This window comes from Parasteatoda tepidariorum, chromosome 1 (genome assembly GCF_982258835.1).
Source record: "Parasteatoda tepidariorum strain Cologne lab strain chromosome 1, Ptep-v5.0, whole genome shotgun sequence".
In the NCBI taxonomy this organism is placed as follows: Eukaryota; Metazoa; Arthropoda; class Arachnida; order Araneae; family Theridiidae; genus Parasteatoda; species Parasteatoda tepidariorum.
The window spans coordinates 46,121,305-46,149,047 of NC_141755.1; the positions used below are offsets into that span (position 1 = coordinate 46,121,305).

Here is a 27,743-nt window from a genome sequence, read left to right on the forward strand (position 1 = left end):
ATTAAGGTCAGGTGAATTTGGGGGCCAAGACATGACTTGGAAGTCACTGGAATGTTCCTCGATGATTCGACCCTTATGACATGGTGCATTATCCTGTTGGTAAACACCATCCCCCGCAGGAAAAACTGTTGCCATGAATGGGTGAACCTGGTCTGCAACTATGTTCAAGTAGCTTGCAGACGTCAGGGATTGTTCTATGAGGATTTTGGGTCCTAATGTGCCCCATGAAAACATTGTTCCTGGGCGAGAAACCATGAAAACCTGGGCGAGCTCATTGTTATAGGTGGAGGGAAGTCATAATGTAATGTCTCTTCGGTATATATATATATATATATATACATACATATATATATATATATATATATATATATATATATATATATATATATATATATATATATATATATATATATATATATATATATATATATATATATATATATATATATATATATATATATATATATATATATTTGGCAACAATCATGCATATCACAATCGTACATATGTACAATTTGTCACAACTGAAAATATATAGTAGGTTTCTGCAATACTTAGTTAACGTGTACATATTCGTAACCCAATAATGTTATTATATTAAAATGGGTCTCACAACAATAATAAAAAAATAGGTCCACAGTTCCCACTGTTACAAAGCATCACTGGCAGCGATGAGTGAGAGGTTTGGTAACCACTTTGCTCAGTCAGTGAAGGATATCAGAGAGCGCTGTCCTTGCTAAAACCGTTCCACTCTAAAGTGCTTGGCTTTGCACGCAGGTTGTTGGGCTATCAAAGTGGGAGAGCAGTGATGGCTCTTGTGCCTTTAAACCTAAAATTGATGACTCTGGAGGGAATCAAAATTGTGATGTCTTCCGATTAATTTCGAGGATATTTTCCAGACTGTCGTCAATAGCCCATTCTGCAGCTCTAGTGTGACGTAAAGTACTGCTATTACAAATAGTATCAGAAATTATTAAGTCACCAAATTAAATGATTCATAGTTGCATAAAGTGCGTTTTGATTCATGTTATTCTGAATTAAAGTAACTCTCCGATTAGCTCCTGAGATTCTCATGGAAAAGTTACTCGACTCCAGATAAGTTAAAGACTTTACCGTTCGGAAAAGTGCTAAAAGATAATGCTTTTTTTTGTTTTTTTATTTATTTTTCTTTTTTGCGATATTCTTTTTCTACGGAAAATAAAGTGAGTTAAATATCAGTTTCGACATCTTCAGATGTAAAACTAGACAATAATAGTAATAATAATAAAAAACAGTTTAAATTCTCAAGAAATCAGAAAAACAAAACGGACCAGCAAAATATTTCGTTAAATTGAAAATCATCGAGAAATTTATTCGGTTATAAGAGATCTGTTGGTAGCATAAGAAATGAATGATATCGAAAAATCTGCATTATTGAAGTTCGCAATATATACAGAGGGTCCCAGGATTATTGGGGAGGGCACGAAAGGATTCAGATTTGCAGGAAACATCTTCGTTCACTGCTAGGTAATATCGAATGAAACAGACCTGCATTGTCGTAATGATATATGAATCATTTGAAGAGTAATTACTTGAGTATGAGTGTAAGCCATCACGATGCTTCGAGATCTTCACACGGCTTCAGCGGCGGCTCACACCGAATTTCTTCGAACGGTGTCCAATAGGGGAGAGTGGGGTCAATTGTAACAGGGTACGATTGTAACAGATCACAAATTTCAAGTGTCGGGTTCTAGATTATGTTCCTAGGTGGCGCGCAAGGTGTATTTAATAAATATACATGTACACCCCTGCTGCCAACCATTTTTATGTACTTTTGAAAGAGTTACACCACAAAAGATATTTTCACGCTACGTAAGTACTTTTTTTGGTATTAGAATATTATATTGTAACAAAGTAATTTTGTTTAAACAAATGAAAATTATTAACCGAATATGTAAGTGGACACCTTAATTAACATTTCAAAAAAAAGATTAGTTTTGTTAATTAACTAGCATTGTTTTTAACAAATGAAGCTGAAATGGAGTCTTGGGGACGATTGTAACAGATGCAAATAAATAATCTTATTTTTACAAACCATTACTTAACTCTTTAAGATTCATCAATAGTTTCCTATATCATTTATATTATGTTGCATGTGCATTATTTTATGTGTCACCTTTCACAGCATAAATTAAAATTTTTAACCCCTTAAAGTTAAAAGTTTAACCCTTTAGGTCTCTGCTCATTATTATTTTTACTCCTAAAATATCACTACTATTTTGATCAATAAAAAATATATCACAACTATGATAATATGTATAATTAACTATGTTTTAGTTGAATTTATGAACTGTTACAATTGTCCCCGTAAGTGGGGACGATTGTAGCAAGTGCACGACTGTCAAAAATTGTTAATAACTAATATAATAACATTTAAAATAAGGTATTTATTTTTTTTCTAGTAGAGGACTGTCTGCTTTACTCGTCTGTCAATTATTACTAATAACATATTGGATTTTTTGTTAGTTAAAAATAGTTAAGCGAAAAATGTTACAATTGACCCCACTCTCCCCTACCTTTTGTTTCATGCTGGATATATGAAGAGTCATTCGCGTCCAGCCCTCACCCCTATGCTTCGTAATGATCCATAGTCAAACATATTGTGATTCAAATTAATAAACGTCTGGCGGTTCGGGGCATCACTTTATAGTCGCGGTACAATCTTTCTGTCAATCGTGCGTGTCTGCCAGTTCGTAAAACGTTGCATATTATTCTGTGGGTGAGGACAGCTAAAATAATACCAGCTTTTTCCTCCAATTCTCTTCTAAACACCACCTCTTTGTGGCGAACGAAGACGTTCCTGCTCACCTCTGAATCGTTGTGATGCTCCCTTGAAGTTTGTCCCAATAATCCCATACGCATAATAAAAGGTCTTTGTGTGTGTGTCTGAATGTCTTTCTTAAAACTCTTGAACCTTTTGCGTTGTCGTCTTCAAATTTTTAAATCGGGTGTAAAGAAAAATTTTAACCCACCTATTCCAAAATATGGTTTAAAAATTTCAATCAGATTAATCTTGAGAGATGTTTGAATTCTCTCATTGGTTCAGCCTTAGCCATTGTCATTAGCTTAACCTTCTGGTGTTTTTTTTTTCTTTTAATTTTATGAAATCTTAATGTTTCTAACTATCTTTCAACATTATTTTTGCAAAAAATGAGTTTTTTGTACATTCTTCAATACTTAATTACTTTTTATTTGTTTTATCAGGTAAGAGTTCAATCATAAAAGTGAATTGCATGCAATCTCACCCAATTTGCTTTTCTTAAATGTGGCACCGCATGCTTACTTTATTTGAAGTTACATTTTAGAAAAGGTTTTCTCCGAAACTAAATAATTTAAAATCAGCAGTAATTGAAATTAAAAAATTAATTTGCGCACTAAAACTCAAAATTGATAAAAAAAGAAGAAAAAACAGCCTTACTATTATTGACAAAGATACTTAATTCATTTTGATAATTAGTAGCGCTGATATTACAGTAATAAATGCTGTTTTAATAGATATTTCTTATATATGTATTGTGATAATAGGTTTTTATGTCCCCGAAAGGTTTGAGTGTAGGATAAATTACCTGAAAAAGATAAATTTTGACTGCTCCAAGTTAATTGTAGGCAACGGTATAAAGCCGAATGAAATGAAAATGAATCTAATTACTTTTTGTTTTCATGAAATGAATGCTTTTAAACAGGAGCTTTGATTAATACAATGGTGTAAAGCCACTAGGTAGCAAGGATAATAAATAAATAAATAATTAGAATTTTTAATTTTTCCCAATTATGTCGGTATATGGGTGATTCTCACGAAATGTGACAATTTAGAGTCTCTTTCTCCAAGATCTAATATTATACTACTAAAAGAACTTCCTTTTTAAATTTCAATAAATAGCATTACTGTTAGTATTTTAAAATGACCGTGTACTAGCATTGACTGTTTTGTATATTTAAAAAATTTAACTGAATTTCAAAATGTAATTTTCCTGGTATGTTACAAACAATATTTTCAATAATAACTAGCTTCAAAATTTCCCATATGTAATTTTTTCTATCTCAACCGTTGTAAGCATTTCTAGAATACATGCAGAGGGTATTTACAAAAATTTTATAGAAAATAATTTTTTTTGTCAATAATTTGTTCGTCACAAGAAAATCTGTCATTTTCCTGGCTAGTTTTATTTAGTGATTTATAACCAAAATAGATAGCGCCAGCAATCAATATCTTATGTTGACAGATTGATTAAAATACCATCCTATCTGAACATGTCTTATTACATGAATAAAGAACCAACTTTTCTGGTTCAAAACCAATTTAAAATTTTTTCAAGGTGAGTAGTTTTTTACGTTGTCATTTTCCTGTCTTCTTGAAGTCATTAATAACATGAACTACATAGATTTGCCTGAGTCATTTCAAGAAATCCTGTTGTTTTCTGCGGAATGTAAACATGACCGAAACGTTAAATTGAAATAAAGTTAAATGCTATAAAATGGTAAATTGTCATTATCCTGGCTGCCATTTTCCTGGCTTATGAATGGCAGGACATTGAAACAGTTACCAGAATTTTTTTTAAACAGTGGAATACAAAGAGAGAAAGCAAATATTAACCTAATGCCAAGTTTATGTAAGATTGTAATATGCTTGGATGTAATCAAAGTTATTTTTTTAATGATAGATTATTGTATAAAATTTCATTGTGTACATATCAGCAACAAAGACATTTTTGATTCCTTCTTCAGAGGATTTGAGAATTAATTTAAGCAATTTCTGGCAAGGGCTTAAGTTGAGTTACTTACTATTAGCTTAAAATGACTGTTCTTTTAACTTCTAGGTTAATATGTCATTTTCCTGGCATTTAAAATTTGATGAATTTCCATTTTATTTTTTTCTCTTGAGCAAATGTCAATAAACTACACAGCTGTCAGTAAGATATTTATAAATGTAACTAAATAAATATACAAAATAAATTTAGAGACTGTGCAAAGACAACACTAATTTCAATACAATACAAAAGACTAATTTCAAGTCAATTTCAAGTTAATTTGATTAATTTCAAGAATTCTTTTGTTCCGAATTGTCATGTTTCCAAGGGATCACCCATATAACTTTCTGTTTTATGCATGATTTCGTATAGTTGATTGGTACCTATTCATTGCTTACCTACTTTTTCCACATCAAACGTTAAATAAGTATTTAGCTAGTATAAATTTAAATCCACTGTAACATGGGAAAATTTATTATCACTTTTAATTTACACAATATCCTAAGTATTTGCTAAATGCATTTTCATCTTCTCACAGGATCCTGAATGGTTAAAGAATCACTTAAAATAATTCAACCCTTTTGTACATTCACAGAGCGAGATTTCTACAAACATGGAGCTCTGAATGGAGATTCTCCTTGAAGAGTTTTGTTTGCCATTTAACCGACATTCATAAAGAGAATCATTAGGAACGAGTTTTGAGATTCCTGTTGATAAGCATTAAGCAAATAAATAGAAGAATGCATCAACAATTGTTAACACTTTGAATAAGTTTTACCGAGCATCTTATTGCTGAAATAGAAGACAGTAGATTGTTGGGGGGGGAAGGATTCTATTAAGAAATAATACAGTTTTTAATTGAAGGACTTAATATATAATTATAAACTCTTAAAAACTAGACAAGTGAGTTAAATCTTTAACTATGAGCGGTGTATTTAAAAAACATTTCTTTTTGACAATTAATAAAATTAAGCAATTAGTTAACAAGCTTTTTTTCATGTAAATGTATAAATACAAAGTATAAGTTTTTAAGTCATAAAACTATGAATAAGACAACAGCAAATACTGTTGGGTTTAAAAAATAAATGTTATTTTGTTTTATTACTAAGGATATTATTTTTATTTATTTTCGTCTATTTGATCTTATTAGTTTGAAAAGTTAAGAGTGTGACATTAAGCGATATCTTAATTCAAGTTAAATAAAACTATCATGCAATAAAGTTTAAAAAAAAACTCAATTTTTGCTTAAAATCTTTTTAAGTTTTCTGCCAATTTTTGTATAATTATTGCTCATTATTTTAATAACGTATATGCATATTAAATGCTAATTGGAATAGTAAGTGGTTAAATTTAGCACACTTTTAACCTGTAAGTGTGCTTACTCAGGACTATCCTATTTTTGATCAATGCTCTGTTATATTTCTGATCTCAATAGTGAATTTTAGCTGTTAAGATGTTTCACAAAGCTCTTTATGCAATTTATTGGTTGGGAGAAATTTTTAATTTTACGCATAATGTATATAAAAATATTTTAAGACTTTTACTCCAACCAAAAAACAACAGTCCGTAAAAAAAACAACAAATTTTGAGTGCAATAACTTTCTTTTTAATAATAATTGGCCAAGTGAAGTCTGAAAAAGAAGATTATTAAGTTACTTTCTAAAATTGATCTTAATGCAGTAGAGAAAACCAATTTGAAGTAAGTTGTTTCTTAATGAAAAAAATCATCTACAGAAAGAATATTAAAGAACTATTATAGACTTTCAATTTTTTTGTAAATTTAGCATATTTGATGCTTAAGTTCCCTATTTTCTTCATAAAAGTAAACAAGCAAACAAAAATAGTTCTAAAGGAAGCAACAATAGTTTTGTATTTCATATTACACACAAAACAGTTCCTATCATGCATGGATCATTTAGAATTCAGACCACCCAACTAGTATATTTCTCATCAAAGGTAGAAATGGATGCAGTCAAAAAAGCAAATAATATAGATAAATTATATAATAGCTTAATTAAAAATTTAAAGTTTAGTTTCAAGCTGAAATCCTGTGCATGATTTGCGATATTTCATAAAGGAGTTTGGGAAATGAGAGTTAAGTCATTTTGCACCGAATGAGCCCACTCATTTTCTATACGAAGGAAATTTGTAAGCTTTAACATAAAGATACAAACTTTATAATCTTCATTGAGTTAAATAGTACAAACTCTGCCGTTTAATTTTATTTGAATATAGGAAATTAAGGATTCATATAAATATTTTATGCATTAAATAAAAATCTCCAAAACTAACTTTTTTTTGACATTAAAATGAAATGGCAAGGATTTGTTCGTAATAAATTTAAACGCTTTCTTTAAAAAAATAATACATAATAATCTTATACGCAAACTACAGACTCGTGCAGACTTGCACGAAGCATCTTAAAGTATTGCTCCATTTAAACTAGCCGAGGAAAAAAAAAGGAGCTTTAACTTTTATTTACGGAATGATTTAGAGGACCTTTTCTGCAGAATTCACAAATTTTCCTCCATCCAAATATTCCTTGTCACGAGCATAATTTGCAGATGGCGACACTGCACAGGATTTGTGATGGACGCGTTGCTAAGCAACGGAAGAAGACGGAGGAGGCTTTTCCCTCACTGCAGCTCTTCTCTCCACAGTTAGGATGCAGCAGCTGCATCAGATTGCACATCTTTCACGTGGGGCTTACTCCCCTTCACTCACTCATCTTTAACACATTGAACGCCAATATTGTGCCGTTTGATACATTTTGGATCCAACCCTATCTATTAAAGGATTATATATGTGAAATATAGAGAAATGTGTTAACTTCATTAATAGTTTAACGAAGATGTCTACTCAATATTTATAATGAAATCAACCATCTGCAGTGTTTAATGGATTTAAAGATGACACAAGTTGATATGAAATTCTTGAAAAAACGCTAACCATCTCGTATATATATAAATAGATAAACAGAGGTATAAATACAATTTTTTTTAAAAGAAGAAGTGTCGAAAATAATCTTTAGATAAGTATGAAGTTTTATTTCCGTAAAAATATGCCATCCCAAGTATTCAGGAACATTGTTAAATAATAACGACAGAATGGTGAAATTTCATATGAGTAAACATTACAATCTGTCGTTGAAAACTGAAATCTTTTGATTTTCCTTAAATTTCCTTCACTATAAGTTTACTAACATTCTAATCAGAATCTACCTCATTCTGTAATTTTTGAATTTGCGAGATTTCTAATCATATAATAGTTTACATTTTAAATTAAACTTCACTATTGGAGCGAATAATCGAAACGTTTTAAATCTTAGTTTCTGAAGAAATTAAATTTTTTTCTGCACAATCGCTAGTTGTCTTTAGTAAATTAGAAGAATGCTTTCCATTTCAAGGTTAATTGCATCGGTTTTGAAACCATAAAATTATATTGCAAAGACCTTCTTTTTTACAGATAATTGTAGATAAACTGTAGACTCTCTAATCTATTTTGTTAAGGATGTCATAAATAACTTTGAAAGCAAAGGAAGAATGGCGAATTATTTTGAAGCTCGTGAGACGTACACTCAAAAGTGCCAAAACAAAATTTTATAATGAGTTCTGTATTAAGACTTTCGTTTAAAGAAATACATGAACTGTAGAACTTACAAATAGTTATTTGGATATATAGTGTAGATATTATAGGTGATTAAAGCTTTACATTCTGTGAACAGTATTCTAACACCATGTTTTGGTTATTTAAAAGAAAGAAAGTTGCTGATAAAAAAGCCATTACTCCATGCGTATGTGATAATGGTAAGTACAAACCTATTTTATGAGTCAAATATAAACTAACACCATAACTTAAATATACAAAGAAATGTTTTACTCAGGAGAATTTTGTACATAAGGTTGGATTTAGAAATGCAACATATAGTGTATTATTAAATTATAATTCTTAAATGTTAAAATAATAATTTTAAATTATAATTTATGAACTTTTAACAAATATAAACAGGTGCTGAAAAATCAAAGCTTTATATTTGCAAATTATTAAAAAAATTTTCAGCACTTTTAATAAAAATATTAAAAACATATATATATTGCTGGGATTACTAAGATAAAATTTCTGTTCAATTGATATGCAGCAATGTTTTGTAAAGGGCAAATTTATTGGACAGTAGTTACAGTATAATAAGAAAAGTGAAAGGCCATAAAAAAGGTAAATGTAATGCAGTAACATGTAATATATATATATATATATATATATATATATATATATATATATATATATATATATATATATATATATATATATATATATATATATATATATATATATATATATATATATATATATATATATAATTATGATAAAAAATAAAAGTACATGGGAATTACAGTACATGATTGCACAAAGCGTAAAAGCCGCATGTTAACACTAGTAACGCCGATGGGGTCATTTTGATCATTTGTACGAAAATATATGTAAGATCACGAAACTAATTTTTTTTTCTTTTACTTGTTTATAAGTGTATTTTATTAAAATTTCTCGCCTTTCTGTTGATCAGTAAAATAAATAATTGTAGAAATACCTAAAACATCCAAAATTTATAATTTTGATTGCTTTGTTTTATTTCTGTCTTGTATTTTGCGAAACTGCAAGCATTATGAAGCTGAATTACAGAACAGAAATTGGAGTTCACCATGTTAATAAAGTACCATGCTCAACCGTTTCGTGGAATTATATGGTATCATATACTCGATTGCCGAAGTAGCTTAGTTGAGTTGCTTTGCATTATAATTTCGATATTGCCCCTGAAAGCATGTACGTACTGATTATAAACAGTTATATGTGTTTTAATCCTTGACAAGGAGAAGGTATTGGCATGAAGTATTAATAAAAATTCATTGTATGACGTTCAAACCACATAAATTTGATTTCAATTGATATAAAATTCAAATTTTGTTTCTGAATGGATGGTTACCTTTTCTTGTAAAAGTTGTAAAACAGACAAGTAAATTACAACCTGGAGAAATATAGCGTTTTGATTTTGGAACCTCTCCTAAATTTTATTCACAATGGAATTACTGTCTTTTACCACAGTAAAACTTGCAGATGAATACTACATTGCAGGGATACTGCGTTTGATCAAACAGAAATTTGCTCCTATTTCAGTATCACTTTTTCATCAAGACATTCGTTTTTTGCATTGTAAAATTAAAATGCTGTACGTACTGTATAGGTGCAAACGAAAAAGAATATTATTATTCTGAATGTGCGTGCAGAAGATAGCTCAGGAGAAAAGCATTTTCACTTACTGTGATAGTACGAATTATGACGTCGGCCTAGCAAACTAGATGCTAAGGGATTATTCTAAAAGAGGTGCAAGTTGCAGGTGTCTTGCATTTATTTATAATGTCTATGAGTTTGCTGAAGCACCACAAATTAATACTTTTTTCATCAGATGGTCTTTAATTGACGAAATTCAGTCTCTAAACTATAAGTCTTTTAACATTACGAGGATAAAACGAATGAAACAAGCAATTAGAAATTCTAGAAAACAATTTGTCGATATTTTATTGTTACTTTCACGGCAATATTTTCCATTGGTTAGGCATTAGCGTATACATATATTGTGTACGCTAATGCCTAACCAATGATGAAAATTAACATTTTAAAACATGTTGTGTACGAATATGTAATATTTGTATTCATTTCATTTGTTTACTTTTGTATTACTTGAAGTCTTGAGAAAGAATCTGTAATACAATAATACATTATATTGTAATATTGTCATTGCGTTCATAATAAATTTAATCACTAAAAACCCTACGTATTATATTTTCAACAAACATTTAAAAAATCATTTACTTTGAAAAAAAAAATTCCTATGAGGGTTAAATGAACCAAGTAGCGGTTTTAGGTAAATCCAAAATCCGGCTATTCTAATGTTAATACCTAATACATAAATATTAAAAAAAGAATAATAAAGTAAAAATATTCTATGTAAAAAAAATATTATTTCAAAATTTTATAAGAGAATGTTATTGCTTTAAAGTGCAAAAAAAATCAGTGTATAAATTATAGATTCCAATAAATTGCGTTTAAAAATCAAATATGTTTTTAAATTTAGCAAAGAATTATGCAAATTATTATGGTATTTTGGAGCCAAATAAAACATTTTTGTGAACAATTTCTTTTAAAGTGACGAATTTCGTTTTCTTCTCTTTACAGAAATGTTATTTCTTTTGAAACACAACAGTTTCTATTTTGATGAAAAAAAAGCGAAATAAATGAAAATTATTATAAACAGTGAATTTATATTTTTAAAGATAAAAGATTTGATATAGAAAACTTTAAAATTTATAAAAAAAGTAATTAGCGTTAATTTATTACTTTGTTGGTACATTACGTTTTTATAATTTACTAAAATGAATTAGAATAATTTCTTATTTAAGCTACATAATTATTGCAATTATATTACTTGATTAAAGAAACATTATTATCAGAGATATTAGTTAAAACATTCAGTTATATAATATTTAAAAAAAATATTAAATTTGACAGCATTATTTGTTAACTTGAGAACAAAATTTAAAAAAAAAATAATTGATTACTGCAAAACTTTACTTTAAAATGAAGCGAAATGACTCGAAAAAAAAACAGTTATTTATCTAAATTTTAAATGCTGAAATTTATAGATTTACAAAATTAAAAATTACTTTTCTGTATCTTATAAAGCATTGTAACGGGATAACATTTTATGAGTCCCAAGCAATTTAACAAATTTTTCTTTTCTATTTCCACAAATTTCACTTTATCACTATATTTAGCTTCTTTTATGAGTAAAAAATATCTGTGGCATAACTTAAACAGAAATTATAGTGATTATTAATCATATAGTATCATATTTAAACAGATATATTGAAGTTCAGGTGCTGAATTGGTCTTTTTAACGTTTTATAAGAGATCTGTAGGAACATCATATGTCACATGACTATTCATATTACTTTTATGAGAGTTGCGAATGGCAACAGATCAAAAAATAATAATAAAAAATGAGTGTTCTAAAAAATGTCTGCTGATCATTTTTATCCTGTAACTCTGTTGCGTACAACTGGTGACCCGGAGTTTTGACATGGCTACAAAAAACAGTGAAAAGATCGAAGCAACGATCGTCATGGACGCCGAAGCTAATAAAGTAAGCATTAAAATTCCACCTTTTTGGAGAGAGAAACCCGACATTTGGTTTTACCAAGTAGAAGCACAGTTTCAAATAAATAAGATCACAACTGAAGAAACCAAATTTAATTATTTGATATCCCAACTGGAACCGAAGTATGTAGAAAATATTTGGGACATTATTAAAGACACTAAGCCTAACAAATATACCTTGGCGAAAGAAAGACTTTTAAATACGTTTAAGGAAAGCGAAAACAAGAGAATTCAGCGCTTAGTTACAGGATTAGAACTTGGAGATTACAAGCCAAGCCAACTTTTGCAAAAAATGAAAAATTTAGGAGCAGACGATTTTTCAGAAAAAGTGTTAAAATCTTTATGGCTTGATAAAATGCCGAATTTTATACGAAATATTCTGCTTGTCAGTGAAGAAAGTTTAGATAAACTGTCTACGATGGCGGATAAAATTCACGAAATGAAAACTGGGGAAGAAATATGTGCTGTTTCACCAAATGTTACCAACAATGATGCTTTAATTGCACGAATAGCAGCATTAGAACAGAAAATTGATTCACTGCAAATAAATGACCGTAGTAGATCTAAATTTAGAAATAATTACCGAAATACATCTCGAAGTCGCAGTCATTCAATAAAAGCATTCAATAGGAAAGGTAAATATTGTTACTATCATTTTAAATTTGGTAATCGTTGCCGACCTGAGAAATGTTATTCACCATGTGCTTGGCGAGAAAAGTCGGAAAACTCCATGATGCAACAGGATTAGCGGCTACAACTGTTGCTGATGTTAATGAAAGCCGCAAGTTCAGATTATTTGTAAAGGATAAAAATTCAGGATTACGATTTTTAGTTGATTCAGGAGCTGATGTTAGTCTAATACCCGCAACTCATCGAAATAAAACAGTAGAAGATTTTAAACTATATGCAGCAAATGGATCCGAGATTACAACCTATGGAATCAAAATATTAACTGTTGATTTAGGACTTCGCCGCTCATTTAATTTCCCATTTATTATCGCCAAAATTAATAAAGGAATAATAGGGGCCGATTTCCTTAATAAGTTTAATTTATTAATTGACATTAAAGAAAAAAGATTAATTGATGGAGTAACCAATTTAATAGTTAAAGGAGAAATTTCTCCAATATGCATGACGGAAACAATTTCCACTATGGATAAAAATTCTAAGTTTTCTGAATTATTCTCCTCATATCCAAATTTAACTAAGCCAAACTTATTAATTAGTGATGCTAAACATGAAATTCGACATTTTATCGCCACAACGGGAAAACCTGTGTTTTCTAAGGCACGACAATTAGATCCAAAAAAATTGAAAATAGCCAAAGAAGAATTTCAATTCATGCTAGACAACGGGATTATTAGACCTTCAAAATCGCCCTGGGCAAGTCCCTTACATATGGTTAAAAAGAAGGATGGGTCTTACAGACCATGTGGAGATTATAGAAGACTAAACGACCAAACAATACCAGACCGATATCCAATACCAAGAATCGAAGATTTCCATCATATTTTAAAAGACACCAAAGTATTTTCTAAATTCGATTTATTTAAAGCTTATTATCAACTTCCTATAAATGAAGAGGACAAACAAAAAACCGCAATAATTACCCCTTTCGGACTCTTTGAATTCAACGTTATGAGTTTCGGCCTCAGAAATGCACCTTCAACGGTTCAACGCTTCATAAATGAAGTTCTGTGTGGACTTGATTTCGTTTTTCCTTATCTAGACGATATATTAGTGGCATCTCGAAACAAAGAAGAGCATCAATCTCATTTAAAACAACTTTTTGATAAATTAGATAAATATGGCCTCAGAATCAATATCTCCAAGTCAGTCATTGCTGTGGATAAATTGGAGTTTTTGGGATATGAAATCAGTTCGGAAGGATCCAAGCCCCTTTCCCAAAAAGTAGAAGCAATCCATAATTAGAAGTTGCCAGAAACCATACGTGAACTGAGAACCTTTCTTGGTCTAATAAACTATTATAGACGATACATCAAAGACGCTGCTAAAACACAAGCAATTCTCCACGAATATTTGAAAGGAGCTCATAAAAATGACAAAAGAAAAATAATGTGGACTGAACAAGCTATTAACATGTTTGAAAAATGCAAACAAGACTTATCCAATGTAGCCTTGCTAACATATCCGAAGTTTGAATTACCTCTATGCCTTTGCTCAGATGCTTCAGACTTCGCAATCGGATCTGTATTGGAACAATACGAAAATGGTGCTTGGAAACCGATAGCTTTCTATTCAAAAAAATTAAATGATGCACAGAAATCATATAGTACCTACGACAGAGAATTATTAGGGATATATCTTTCTGTAAAGCATTTCAAACATCTATTAGAAGGCCGAGAATTTACTATATTTACAGACCATAAGCCACTGGTTTTTGCCTTCAAACAAAAAAATGAAAAAGCATCTCCAAGACAAAATAGACATCTCCAGTACATATCCCAGTTTTCGACTAACCTTCAACACATTATTGGCAAAAATAATATCGTCGCAGACGCGTTATCCCGAATTCAAGAAGTAACTAGTGTAGATTATGAGAAAATTGCTGATGATCAAAGTAGTGATGAAGAATTAAAACAACTAATGCAATCAGACACAACCTTAAAATTTAAACAACAACCACTACAGTCTGGTAAATTTCTATGGTGTGATATCTCTGCTAATAAAATTAGACCATATATACCTAAAAATTCAAGAATGATTATTTTCAAACTGATACATGGTTTATCTCATCCAGGAATCAGATCAACTATCAAACAGATAGCGTCAAGATTTATTTGGCCTGGAATTCGAAAAGATGTTCGAATTTGGGCACAATCCTGTATTGATTGCCAAAAAAACAAAATTTCAAAACATACTAAATCCCAGTTTGGAGAATATCAACAACCCGATGAAAGATTTAACGAGATACATATTGACCTAATTGGACCATTACCCCCCTCCAATGGAAACAGATACTGTTTGACTTGTATTGACCGTTTTACAAGCTGGATAGAAGTAGTTCCTATACCTGATATCAAAGCTGAAACAGTCACCAGATGTTTCTATGAAAATTGGATAGTTAGATTTGGAGTGCCATACAGAGTAATTACCGATAGAGGATCACAGTTTGATTCTGAAACGTTTAAATCTCTTACCAACTTATGTGGAGTAAAAATCAACAGAACAACTGCATATCATCCTCAGTGCAATGGCAAAATTGAGCGTCAACATCGTACATTGAAAACTGCAATAAAGGCACACAACTCTATTAAATGGTCTGAAACTCTTCCTACTGTCTTACTTGGTCTCAGAGCTGCTCTACGCGATGACACCAACTATTCAATATCTCAGATGGTTTATGGTAAATGCATTAAACTTCCTGGTGAATTTTTTGATAACTCAAAAGTGACAACATCCACGGAAAACTTTATTAGCAATCTTCAAAATCAAATGGAAACATTAAAACCTTTAGAGTCAAAATATTTCAAAAGGAACAAAATATTTGTGCACAAAGATTTAAGTTCATGTTCACATGTTTTTATGCGGATTGATAGAGTCAGGAAGCCATTAGAGTCTCCTTATCAAGGACCCTATAAAGTGATGGATAAGTCAGAAAAGTATTTTGTAATTAGTTATAAAGGAAAAAACGTAAGCATTTCAATAGACAGGCTTAAACCAGCTTATCTACTGAATTCTGAAAATGAGAACCCAGATTACGATGAAAACCTAAAAGCTGCAAAACCTAACGAATGTTTAACATCAAATAAATTACAAGAAAATGCAGCCAATTCCGAGCAAAATGTTAAAATGTCTAGATTTGGCAGAAAAATAAAAAAGCCTGTTCGCTTTTTAGAACAAAACTGTATTAATTAGATACATATACATTTATTTTATATATATATTTTTTATTGCATTGAAACTAGAATGGTATAATTTGTATATATGTTATATTAATATCTTGTATATATGTTTTCGTATTATGATTCGTATTATTAATTTATCTACGTATCTCCTTCTCCTGACCTTTTCATATCATTTTTAAACTTTTACTGCGCATTATTATAGGGGGCGTTGTTTTTCAGTTTTTAGTGTTTTCTTTTCCTCCGCTTTTGATGTTGATTCTTGACCTGTGACTGTGAGTTTTTAATTTTCTGATGATTTTTATTGATTTTCTTTTCGTAATTTGTTTATTCTTTTGAATGTATCTTGTTTTTCCTGGACCTCTATACAAAACCATCGGGGTACTGAGGGAGATATTTTAAGCTTTTGCTTCTCCCTCAAATAGAAATGGTTTTGTTTTTAATGGCTACCGGGGCCGGTACCCCCTGAAGACGTCGGCTTCGGTGGTCGTATTTTTGTTTTATTTCATTTGTTTTGTATTCGTATTATGATGAGTCATTATGTAGTATAATTTTTGAACTGTATATATGCTGTTATATTATCATTATATGACAAATTTGACATACTTGCCAAGCATCGTAACTTAGTTACTGGTGAGGGAGTATTGTATGAACATCATATGTCACATGACTATTCATATTACTTTTATGAGAGTTGCGAATGGCAACAGATCAAAAAATAATAATAAAAAATGAGTGTTCTAAAAAATGTCTGCTGATCATTTTTATCCTGTAACTCTGTTGCGTACAGATCTACTTATTTTTAAAATTTTGGTTTTAGTTTGCTACCATTCATGAAAGTAATTTGCAAACAACTGAAATGTTGGTGCGTATGAATTGATGTGTTTATGGTATATCGATTAATTAGGCTTCAAATAGGCTTATAATTTTTTTTATTAGAATTCATTTAATAAAAGTCCGTTTTCACTAATTTTACATAATATTACACATACTAATATATAGATGCGTTTTCGAAAACTTATATACTTCCATTCCAACTAATGAAATTCTTGATGTTCTTCAAATTCATAGCATGTTTAATCTTAGTGATATTATTGATGAAGAGAACTGGAAATTTCTAGTTCACATTAACCTCAAGAACAATTATACTCTATTAAACGACTGCTTTCGTCAGCAAATTAATGGTATACTCATGGGGAATAAATTAAGTACTAATGTTGGCAGTATTTTCCTTTTTCTACATGAATATAGATTCGGGAAATCATGTGTTAAACTTTCTATTAATTCTTTATTTCGCAGGTTTATTGATGATCTTTTGGTTATTAATTTTATTGAGTTTTGGATACTTTTGCAAAACAAAGATATTCAATTGAATTAATTCTTAATAAAAAATAATATTGGTAACTCTTTAGCAATTTTTTTAGATTTATCTCATAATATTAATGAAGATAGTAAAATTACATTTAAATTTTCAGACAAAAAGAAACTATTTTAATTTTCCAATTTAAAAGAGCTTTGATTTTAATTCTAATTTAGTCAATGAGGTTTTCTTCCAAAATTATTACCAATCAGATTCATAGGTTTTACAAACATAATTCAAACAATAAAAAGTTTTTAAAGGAAACTGATAAACTTAAAAAAAAATTTAAGTAATAGACATTTTCCTAGTTTGTTTTCTTCAATTTCTTTTTAAAAATACTTTAAGCAACCGGTTTTTATTCTTTTCTTCTCAAAGATTTATTTGCTTAATGTATATATATATATATATATATATATATATATATATATATATTCCATATATATATATATATATATATATATATATATATATATATATATATATATATATATATATATATATATATATATATATATATATATATATATATATATATATATATATATATATATATATATATATATATATATATATATATATATATATATATATATATATCATTAAGTATCATCGTATAAAATTTATTCATATGGAAAGCAACTAACTGCACAGCTGCACAAATGTCAAGTCATTAATCTTAAACTTCTACATTATTTAAAAATTCTACAAGTTATTAAAATAAACAAAAGAGATATTTAAATCCATAATTTTATACATTAATACACTTTCTTGCGAAATATCATGAACATACAAGCAAAAATATTTTTTGTGAAAAAAAAAAGATTTTGCACGTTTCTCTTACTACATAAAAATATGCAATCCTATAAATCATCCGTAATTTGGCTTTCATTTCCCATCTTTCCTGCAGAAGAAAATGAGTAGACTTGATATCTAATACAAAGGAAAAGGCTCTTAAAAATACATTTCCACTCTGAGATGATTGGGGTAGAAATATAGCTAAATTGCATTTCCCTTTACTCATACGGAGCACGTATTTCCTTTCTATCTACGTATCTTGTAAGGAGAAATAACCAATCATTCTGCTTTTTCGTCCGATATTATCCACCATTCCCTCTTGTTACTAAACGTGTGTTGTACCTGATAGAAATACACATTTCAACCTGGAATGAATATCATTCAGTGAATTACCAGCGGCACTTAATGAGAATTGCATCAGCTCCAGAACTACTCATTTGACCTTCGGACTAACTTGATAGACGCTATATCATCGTTATAACCAACGTGCTGAGAATAATTGCCAAATAGCAGAGCACATTACGAAAAGATTGTCCAAGTTCAAAAGTACCATTACATTAGCGGTGAAGTACTTTTAGGAAGTTTTGGGGATGGAAAGAAACTTTACATCCTTTCGTAATATGGGAGCTTTTTAAGATTATTGGGCATTTTTGTAATATGAATGGTTAAGTTATTATGAAGAAACCGCATATTAGAGGGGAGGATTGAAAAAATTTTATTATTGAAAAAATATAATAGGAAAAGTCTTGATGCGAGACTTTTCCTTTTGAAACTTAGGATGAAGTTCATTATTATTGTTAGAGTTAATGTGCATGTGATTGGAGTTACGTCATCATCAGCTATCAGCTCCAGTTGAAAAACGCAAACGCGTCACAGTGTTATCGCACAAATGAAAATATCGACAAAACAGAGAAATCTAAAAGTGAAGATCTCATATGAGATTATAGCAAGAAAGCATCACAACAGATAAAAAAAACCAAGCTTGAAACTTTAATTATTATAATCTTAAACTATGAATAATATTCGACAAATTTATGACAGAAAAATTCATGAAGCCTATAAAAATATTAATTAGAAAGTGACTGACTTAAAAAATCCACAAAGGAAATTTTTTCAACTGGGTTTCAAACATTTTTCAATTGGGTTTCAAACAATGTTCAAACACTTCAAGAAGAAAGATACCTCCCATACACACAGATATGACCTATGACGTCAGCACTTGCTGATCGTTTATATACAAAATGGTGAGTTAAAGTTGAGCTAAGTTTTTCCACATAAGTTAGATAAATTAACGGGATTATTTAAATCCAGCGCCATCTTATGCATCAAAATTGCTAATTCTTTCTCGTCTACGTCTTTTATTCAACTTAGATTTATTATTTGTGTATATATTTAATTGTAACCGTGATATACTTTTGTTTTGTGTACCTGGCAACTTCGATGCATAATTAATTTGTTCATGTTCCTCGTGGCTTCGTGCTTGCCTTTTTGATTAGTAATAAATATATAGTGAAGAAATTTAAATATTGGTTAATTAAGAGAATCGGTACTTGACGGGCTTAGTTTACTCGAAATAGAATGGAAAGAACAGTTGCTAACGTAGGCAAATATCACGTTTCAACAACCAATCAGGATCGAGATACCCACACTACGTCACTTGCAGGTACAAACATGCTCTCTCTACATACAATAAAAAGCTTTTAAAATGTCACATTTGTTGCAAAAATCATTAAAGATAAGACAACAAATATTAAAATGTCAGGGTTAATCAAGCTATAAATACAAAGTGATCGAAAGATGACAGATTTAGTTCACTTTCAGTGTAAGGTGATGTTTTTGTAAACAAATGCGGTGAAAAGAAAGTATCGAGAATTGTCTAATACGAAGGTAAAAGAGTTAAAACATCACCTAAAAATTCTCCTGTACTTGTTATTGTCTAGTTTTAGCTGGAAGTGATCCTGATTCTTTATTTCAAAAACCGTAATATTTCAATTTATGCACTATTTGGATCTTTAATAATTATATTCAGTTATTAGGATTTTTTTGTGGAATCTACCTTTTTCTTCGGCCCCAATGGTATAGTTGCACATTAGGCAACTATCTTCTATGATTTTATAGGTACCAGACTGCAATTGTTTGGGTCCTGAGCCATTAAAGGCTCTAGTCAAAATATAAGAAGTTTCTGTAATAAATGATATCTTAAATATATGCATGATATTGACTGCATGGGTGAAGTACGCAAAATCAATTATTTTTATTTTATAACTAAATATTTTATTTCCTGAAATGTTTTGCACGGGAGTGTTACAAGAACATAAAAAAGTTGAGCAACACTGCAAAGATGCCAATTTATAAATTCATCCATAAGTTTTTTTCTCCCTGTCCCTCACGCATGATTTGGCCCACGTTATACAACATTTAAAATAAATGGAAAATGCAAATTTCTTTACTAATAAGTCTAGAATAAAGAAAAGCTTTAGATAAAACGTTCATTTCTTCAATTCTTTTTAAAATCAATTTAGTAATATTTAATTACCGAAATTCCTTTTTTTTTAGTATGCTTTTGCCGTTGACAGATATGAGGTATTTGAGTTTAGCACGAATGACAAAATAATCCACAGTAAATTTATTTACTCGGTAATAGTGTATCAAAAATATCAACACAAAGAAATTTTCACATGAAATTTACGCTTTTAAAATTTTTTAACAACATCTATTATTGATCATCAGAGTTTTGAAAAAAATTAAGAAGATCGAAACTATAAAATTAAAATATTGTGATATGTGCTTTTTGTGAAAAATTGAAGCTTCTTTTTATTTCCTGAATAACTTTTAAAAGCATTACAATGTGCATTTATCCGCTTATTTAATTTCAAATATTTCTTTTATGTAAAAGAATTGAGGAATGTCTTCCGTGAAGAAGCTCTCTTTTTTTCATCCTTTGAATTTCTCTGAAAAATACCAACGTTGGTTTTTCGTCAAAAAGAACAAAAAAAGTACATTTCTTTCTTCAAAAAGCTTACAATAAAAAAAATGTAAAACTATGTAACAAAACTTAAAAATATTGTCTGATCGCATATTTGATTCAAAGAAAACCGTCAAATATTGAATCTAAGCCGTTACTTGAAAAATCAATACCAATCCAGTAAAGTGCTAGTCGATACATTTTGTTATACACTTAGTACGAAAATTATTTCAAAAGTACTTGGCATTATAAAAAATTCAATTCTTTTTTATGCCTGAAATTATTCTTTACTTTGGGTAATGGAAAAAATTGCTTACAGAAAGTATGATTTTGTACAAAATATTTTGGATTTCTGAAGTAATTATTAATAAGAAATATTTAGTTACTAGTGTCTCCATTGTATAATTTATATGTCTATTTCAATATTCATTCTTAACATGCAAATATTTAAAGAGCTTTTGATTGTTTTTTTCCTTAAAATTGTCTATCTCCGAATTATTAATTCCAGTATTTAAGTTATAAGTAGTTAAAAAATTTAATTGATATAAATAAATCTGCAGTCAGAAATTGGCTTAATCTATGCGGTATTTGTCTCACTTGAAATAATGTTTGTTGGTTATTCTCTAATAGTTAAACTGCTTTTAAGTAAATAAAAGCAAAAATTTCGGTATTTATACGCATTGTGTAAGAAATGCAAATGATAAAAAATACAGTGAGGACGTTATAAAATTCATATTTTAGTATTTTTGCGTAATTTTATTTTTCAAAAATATTGCTTACCTGCAGATGGCATTATCAATGTTCTCCAAGAAGAATCGCAATGTTTTTCTCGTATTAAATTTTAGTTATTTTGTTTAAAACTTTTATAAAATATTTCGTGAAGCAATGACACTAATTTCTCTGATTTGCGTCAAACTTTGTTTATAAATTGATTTGATTATCTAATGTTGAATAAGTGTAAATACGTTTAGGTTCCTTTTTCGGAATTTTTTCCGTAAGAGATCGATGCAAAATACTTTATGATACTCGAAATAGAAAAAAATAATTACATTTAAATATATGTTTTAAAAAGCATTTTACTTGAGATATTTTGAGAACTTTTCATTGAACATTCGAATTATAGCGCTTCTTTATATGTATATTCAACAAGTCGTATCGTTTGATTCTCTGTGCACATTATTTTAATGTATAACCAGCACTCTGCTTGCTTATTTTTTTATGAAGCTACTAAATAGTTAAAGTAAAAAATATATAAAGGAGACATTGAACTTATGAAAATAAAGTTAACGAGATCGAGTTAAAAAAAATGTAACCTTTGTGATAGTTATATTTCTTACCGCTTAACTTATATATATATATATATATATATATATATATATATATATATATATATATATATATATATATATATATATATATATATATATATATATATATATATATATATAGCCAAAATGTTACATTAAAGTAAAGTTATATGCTATAAAATAGCAAATTTGTCATTATCCTGGTTGTTATTTTCCTGGCTCATGAATGCCCGGACATTGAAGTTTTACCAGAAATTCTTTTTAACTGCTAGTACTGTAAAGAGGGAAAGCAAATATTAACCTAATACCAAGTTTATGTATGATTGTAATATGATTGGATGTAATCAAAGTTATTTATTTATTTAATGATTGATTATTATACACAATTTTATTCTGTACATATCAGCAACAAAAAACTTTTTGTTTCTTTCTACAGTGGATAAAAAGAATACATTTTAGTAATTTATGGTACATCTAACATAAAGGCTTAAGTTAAGTTACTTACTATTAACTTAAAATGACTGTTTTTTAAACTTCTAAAGTAATTTGTCATTTTTCTGGCATTCAAGATTTGGTGAATTTCTATTTTATTTTTTTTCTGGAGCAAATGTCAATAAACTACACTGCTGTCTATAAGATATTAATAAGTGCAGTTAAGAAGTGTACAAAAAAACTTTTAGATTATTTTGAAGGCTTCAAATTTAAAGAAATGTTTTGGTCCGAATTGTCATGTTTCGTGAGAATCACCCATATATATATATATATATTAAATTATGAGCTTAGTCTATGTTATATTGAGCTATGTTTCTGAATAATAACTGAAGTTATTGAAAAGTATTTAACAATTTTACAAAGTATTTTATTTACAAAAGTATTTTATATTTGCGTAATCTGTTACGTTTTTCGTTCTGTTAAGTTATAAGTTCAAAATGAAGATAAAAAGAAGAAAAATTATAGACATATGAAAAAGAGGGGGGGGGGAATAATAAGTAAAAAAATAACAAACAACAGTTTAAAAAAAAGGGATAAAATTTTATTTAAAAAAACCGGAAAAAAAACATATAATCTTTTCATCAGCCCACACGATTATATCCGCAAAACAGATATATATATATATATATATATATATATATATATATATATATATATATATATATATATATATATATATATATATATATATATATATATATATATATATATATATATATATATATATATATATATATATATATATAAACGTATGGATAGGTCCACAGACGTTAAGATCGTATTTTAATGAGTCATTCATTTCATTTCGCTTCGGCGAGTCTCACCCCATCCTCGAATCTAATAATTGTAACCGTCTGCTTCTTATTCATCTAATTTTATTCAAATGCCTATGTTTTAACAGGCATTGCTTTTATCCTTTTTCATGACTCTTATCTCTGGTTGGACTCGTTGTTTGATGTTCACTTTTTCACTGAGACTTTCCTCTTCTTGGGGATTGCGAGAAATATATTTATCCTGTGTAATTTATTGAAGCTGGTTTACTTGTATCAACCTTTTGGAACCTCGTCATAATCAGACCTTGATTGTTTTAAAATTCCGAATTCAAGTCAATTCATCAAACCTATGTGATATGTAACACATTTGTTATTGACAAATATAATTGTTACATTGATTCAATCTCATCGGCTTCCTTTGGAATGTATTAAGACAGAAAAAGTTTTCGATTCATGAGGTAGTCAATTAAAAATGAGGATTTATTTAAATTATTTTTATGAAAAGTTTCGCTTGACAAAGTGTGGTCCGTTTAGTACAAATTCCTCCTAGTACAAAATAGCTAGAAAATATGTTTTGTTCTTTACATTTTTATTAGAATTATGTTTCTTTAGGAACATGCGATATAATCCAAAGTATGCTCTCTCACTTGAGCAGTTTAATTGAAAATACTTTTAATAAATAAATAATAAATAATAAAATAGCTATACTTTTTAACAATTTTACGTTTTTTTGCTGATGTTTTGTAATTTCGTAATACTTTAGAACTATTCCATGATATTGACAAGTATGAATCTTGATGTTTGTTTTTTATATATTAATGAAATTATTTTATATCTGTCAACCTTTTCCATAAAGATGTTCAAGCATTCACAACATGCTTTTTTTAATTAAGACACTAAATCACTCATAACGCACAGGAGGCAAATGGCAGAATTTCTTAGATATTTCTAACCTTCTTTTTTCTTTTTGTATTAATTACTAGTTCTTTACAATTGAAATTAATATACTAAATAAGCATTGGAATATCTATTGTATACATGTTTACCCAAATCAAGTTATAGATAAAAATTTATTTTGGTCTTCATTTAAGCAATTGAAAATTGGCAATAAAATGCTTATGTTCAATTTATTAATGATTCTGATCTAACATATCTTTGGATAAGAAAGTAAAAGCATAACAAGACAAAATGTGTTGATTGTTTGCTTTAGTAATATGTTCCCAAGTGCATATTACAAGGGTTTCTTCAGTTATTCTTTATATATCCCTATCATGGTATCTATATTGCAAAATTTCTTTTATAGATTAACATAAATAATTTTCAAATAAAATAGGCTTCGGTATTTTCGCTACGTGGCTTCTAAATTTCTTCTAAGAAAGTTTTATAACATTTCTTCCTTGTAAAACTTAATTTACGGATATTATTTTGCTTACCTGAACATCCAAGCAGTCCGATATTATATGTATGTGTATTACGCCGAAGAGCCATTACATTATGACCACCCTCCATCTATAACAATGGGCTCGCCCAGGTTTTCATGGTTTCTCGCCCATGGACAATGTTTTCATGAGGCACATTAGGACCCATAATCCTCATAGAGCAATCCCTGACATCTGTAAGCTACTTGAACATAGTTGTCTATAGAACACGTCTGTAGAACAGGTTCACCCATTCATGGCAACAGTTTATCCTGCGAGGGATGGTGTTGCACCATGTCATAAGGGTCGAATCGTCATGGATTGGTTCGAGGAACATTCCAGTGACTTTCAAGTCATGTCTTGGCCCCCAAATTCACCAGACCTTAATCCAATGGAGCATCTGTGGTCCTACTTGGAAAACCAAATTCGTACTTCCCCCTCGCAATGTGAGGGAATTGCAGGACCAGTTGGTGAGCGCTTGGTACCAGATACCTCAGACTACCTATCAGCACCTTGTGGAATCAATGCCACGGCGGGTGCTAGCAGTTTTGAGGGCTAAAGGTAGTCCTACATGTTATTCGCGGGGTGTTTATAATGCAATGGCTCTTCGGTGTATATTGATCAATAAAACATTTAGTTTGATATTTTTGCTAAAGTTAAGAAGAATACAGATTTCTGGAATTATTTTTAAAGTTTTCATCTAAAAAGCTTAAAGGAAAATTTTTTACGACCGTGGGGCAATTTTCTTTACATTCAAATTTGTATTTCAAATGTAGATTATTTCGATTATTGGGCCGAAATTTTCTTTCAACTGTTGGTGCTGTAATGCTGATACAATAATAGTATACATATATGCAACCATATATGCTTACTGTTAATCGTTAACGTATGCTGTAGAATGCGCAGGTAAATTAATGAAATATTATGCTTATTTTATTAAGTTTTGCATTTCTCTTTCTTTTTTACTGTGTTGCTGTCGGAGACTTGAACTATTGTTTTTGAAGGAGACTTTGTACGTATTAACTTTAAAATGCTTAAATAGAAATAACACAAATTTGAAGTTTCATTTGGATCTATTAACTATAACCGTATTCTGCGTACCGTCAGTTTAAATACAACCACCCTGCATATCGCTTGGGAAGGATAATAATAATAGAAAAATGTCGAATTTACTATTCTAGACGCTAACCAAGAACTTTTCTTTTACATCAGAAAATGTTTGAAGGTTAGTTTGTACATGAATTCTATTAAAATACATTTGTATAAACTTCGAAATACTGCTTGTTTTTAAAAATTTGCAGGATCTATTGAATAGTTCAGAAAGTAATTTCGTTTTTTCCCACTTAATTAAATTTTTCAAGGCCAAACTTCACACTGAAACCGTGCAATCATAATTGTATATTTTGACAGATGACATTGCATGATATGCATCTTTTTCATGTAGAATAAAATCTTCAGTAAATTTGGAGGTATTTGGGAGAGAGTTATCTGTGTACTTTCTGCAGAAAATATAAGAAATATTGAAATATTTCAAATGAGATTTTCTGCAGAAAGTACGCAGATAACACTCTCCCAAATACCTCCAAATTTGCTGAAGATTTTATTCTACTGGATCTTAAGAAAACAGTTTCAAATACATTAAGGTGATGTTCAGTAGGTGTTTTTATGATTTTTCGCAGATTTTTTTTATCTGGGCAATGTTAGATGCAGCTAAAACCTTGAGGAACAAGATTTCTTTGTCAAATTCTTGCCCTTGATCAAATTTTATCAGGTTCACTTCACCTTTAACCGTTTTGCTTTTTTTAGGATTCAAAATTCTTAGGAAATTCAGGTCTGCAATTGTTCAAGAACCTGCAAATGTAACTTAACAACCAAATTAAAAAACAATGTTAATTACTTGAACTTATTTACCTAAAGTTATTTACATTACCACTAAGAGTATTAGATTACATTAAAATTAGAATGTTTCGTATCGTTGAATATCACTTTCTAGATAGTCATGAATTCGGACTGTAAATCTTCAATGGAACTCATTGATGGTAAATAAATAACTACAAGGCATGTCCCCAGTGGACAAAACATCTCACTATAAGAGATTCTATTGGATTTCACCTAGATCTAGTGATCTTCTCTCTATGATCAGAATTTTGTTCCGGTAGACCATGATTCCACTGATTTATTTCTGCAATCTCTTGAATAATCACCAATAGATTGGTTAGAGACGTCATTAAATCTGCTGATTCCTTTCTTTTCCATCATAATATTAAGTTAGAATCAGAGCAATAGAAAATTTTTCTTAATGCATTTTTGCACTTTATACATTAATTTGGTATATAGATCGGCACTATATAGGCAGAATCAGAAGGCAGGGAAACTCCGGGAGCAAACATTGGGAGAAATTAGCCTTCATGGAGAAACTTTTTGATAGAACTAGCCCTGATTTGAGTTCCGCCAATAATATTTTATTTTATTTTATAACTGACGTTGAACAGCCGACCCGATTTTTTATTTACTAATGTTCAACTCTAGTGGCTGGGTGGCGCAGTTCGTTTGTCGTCGGCCTACTGAGCCCAAGTCTGCGGGTTCGATCCCCTGCCCAGACACCGGATTTTCGGGATCCAGAAAATCCTCAGCGGCCATATCGTATGATTATGCGGCATGTAAAATATCCCTGGAGTGCCTTATTGGCTCTTGGCATTTACAGCAAAATTAAATTCCTAGTGCACTTTAGCATCCAAATAGAGTCTTGGTGCTGCCATCTAGTGTGGCAG

At 29.6% G+C, this 27,743-nt stretch overlaps 1 protein-coding gene across 1 annotated transcript in view; it reads left to right on the top strand.

Annotated features, from left to right (window-relative positions):
* Positions 1-7,443: 7,443 nt before the first annotated feature.
* LOC107450191 (uncharacterized) overlaps positions 7,444-27,743 on the top strand; it is a 112,105-nt gene continuing 91,805 nt past the window's right edge. Inside the window, exon 1 of the mRNA XM_016065938.4 lies at positions 7,444-8,593. Coding sequence (XP_015921424.1) covers positions 8,524-8,593 — 70 coding nt within the window. The 5' untranslated portion in view covers positions 7,444-8,523. The remainder of the gene's footprint in view (positions 8,594-27,743) is intronic.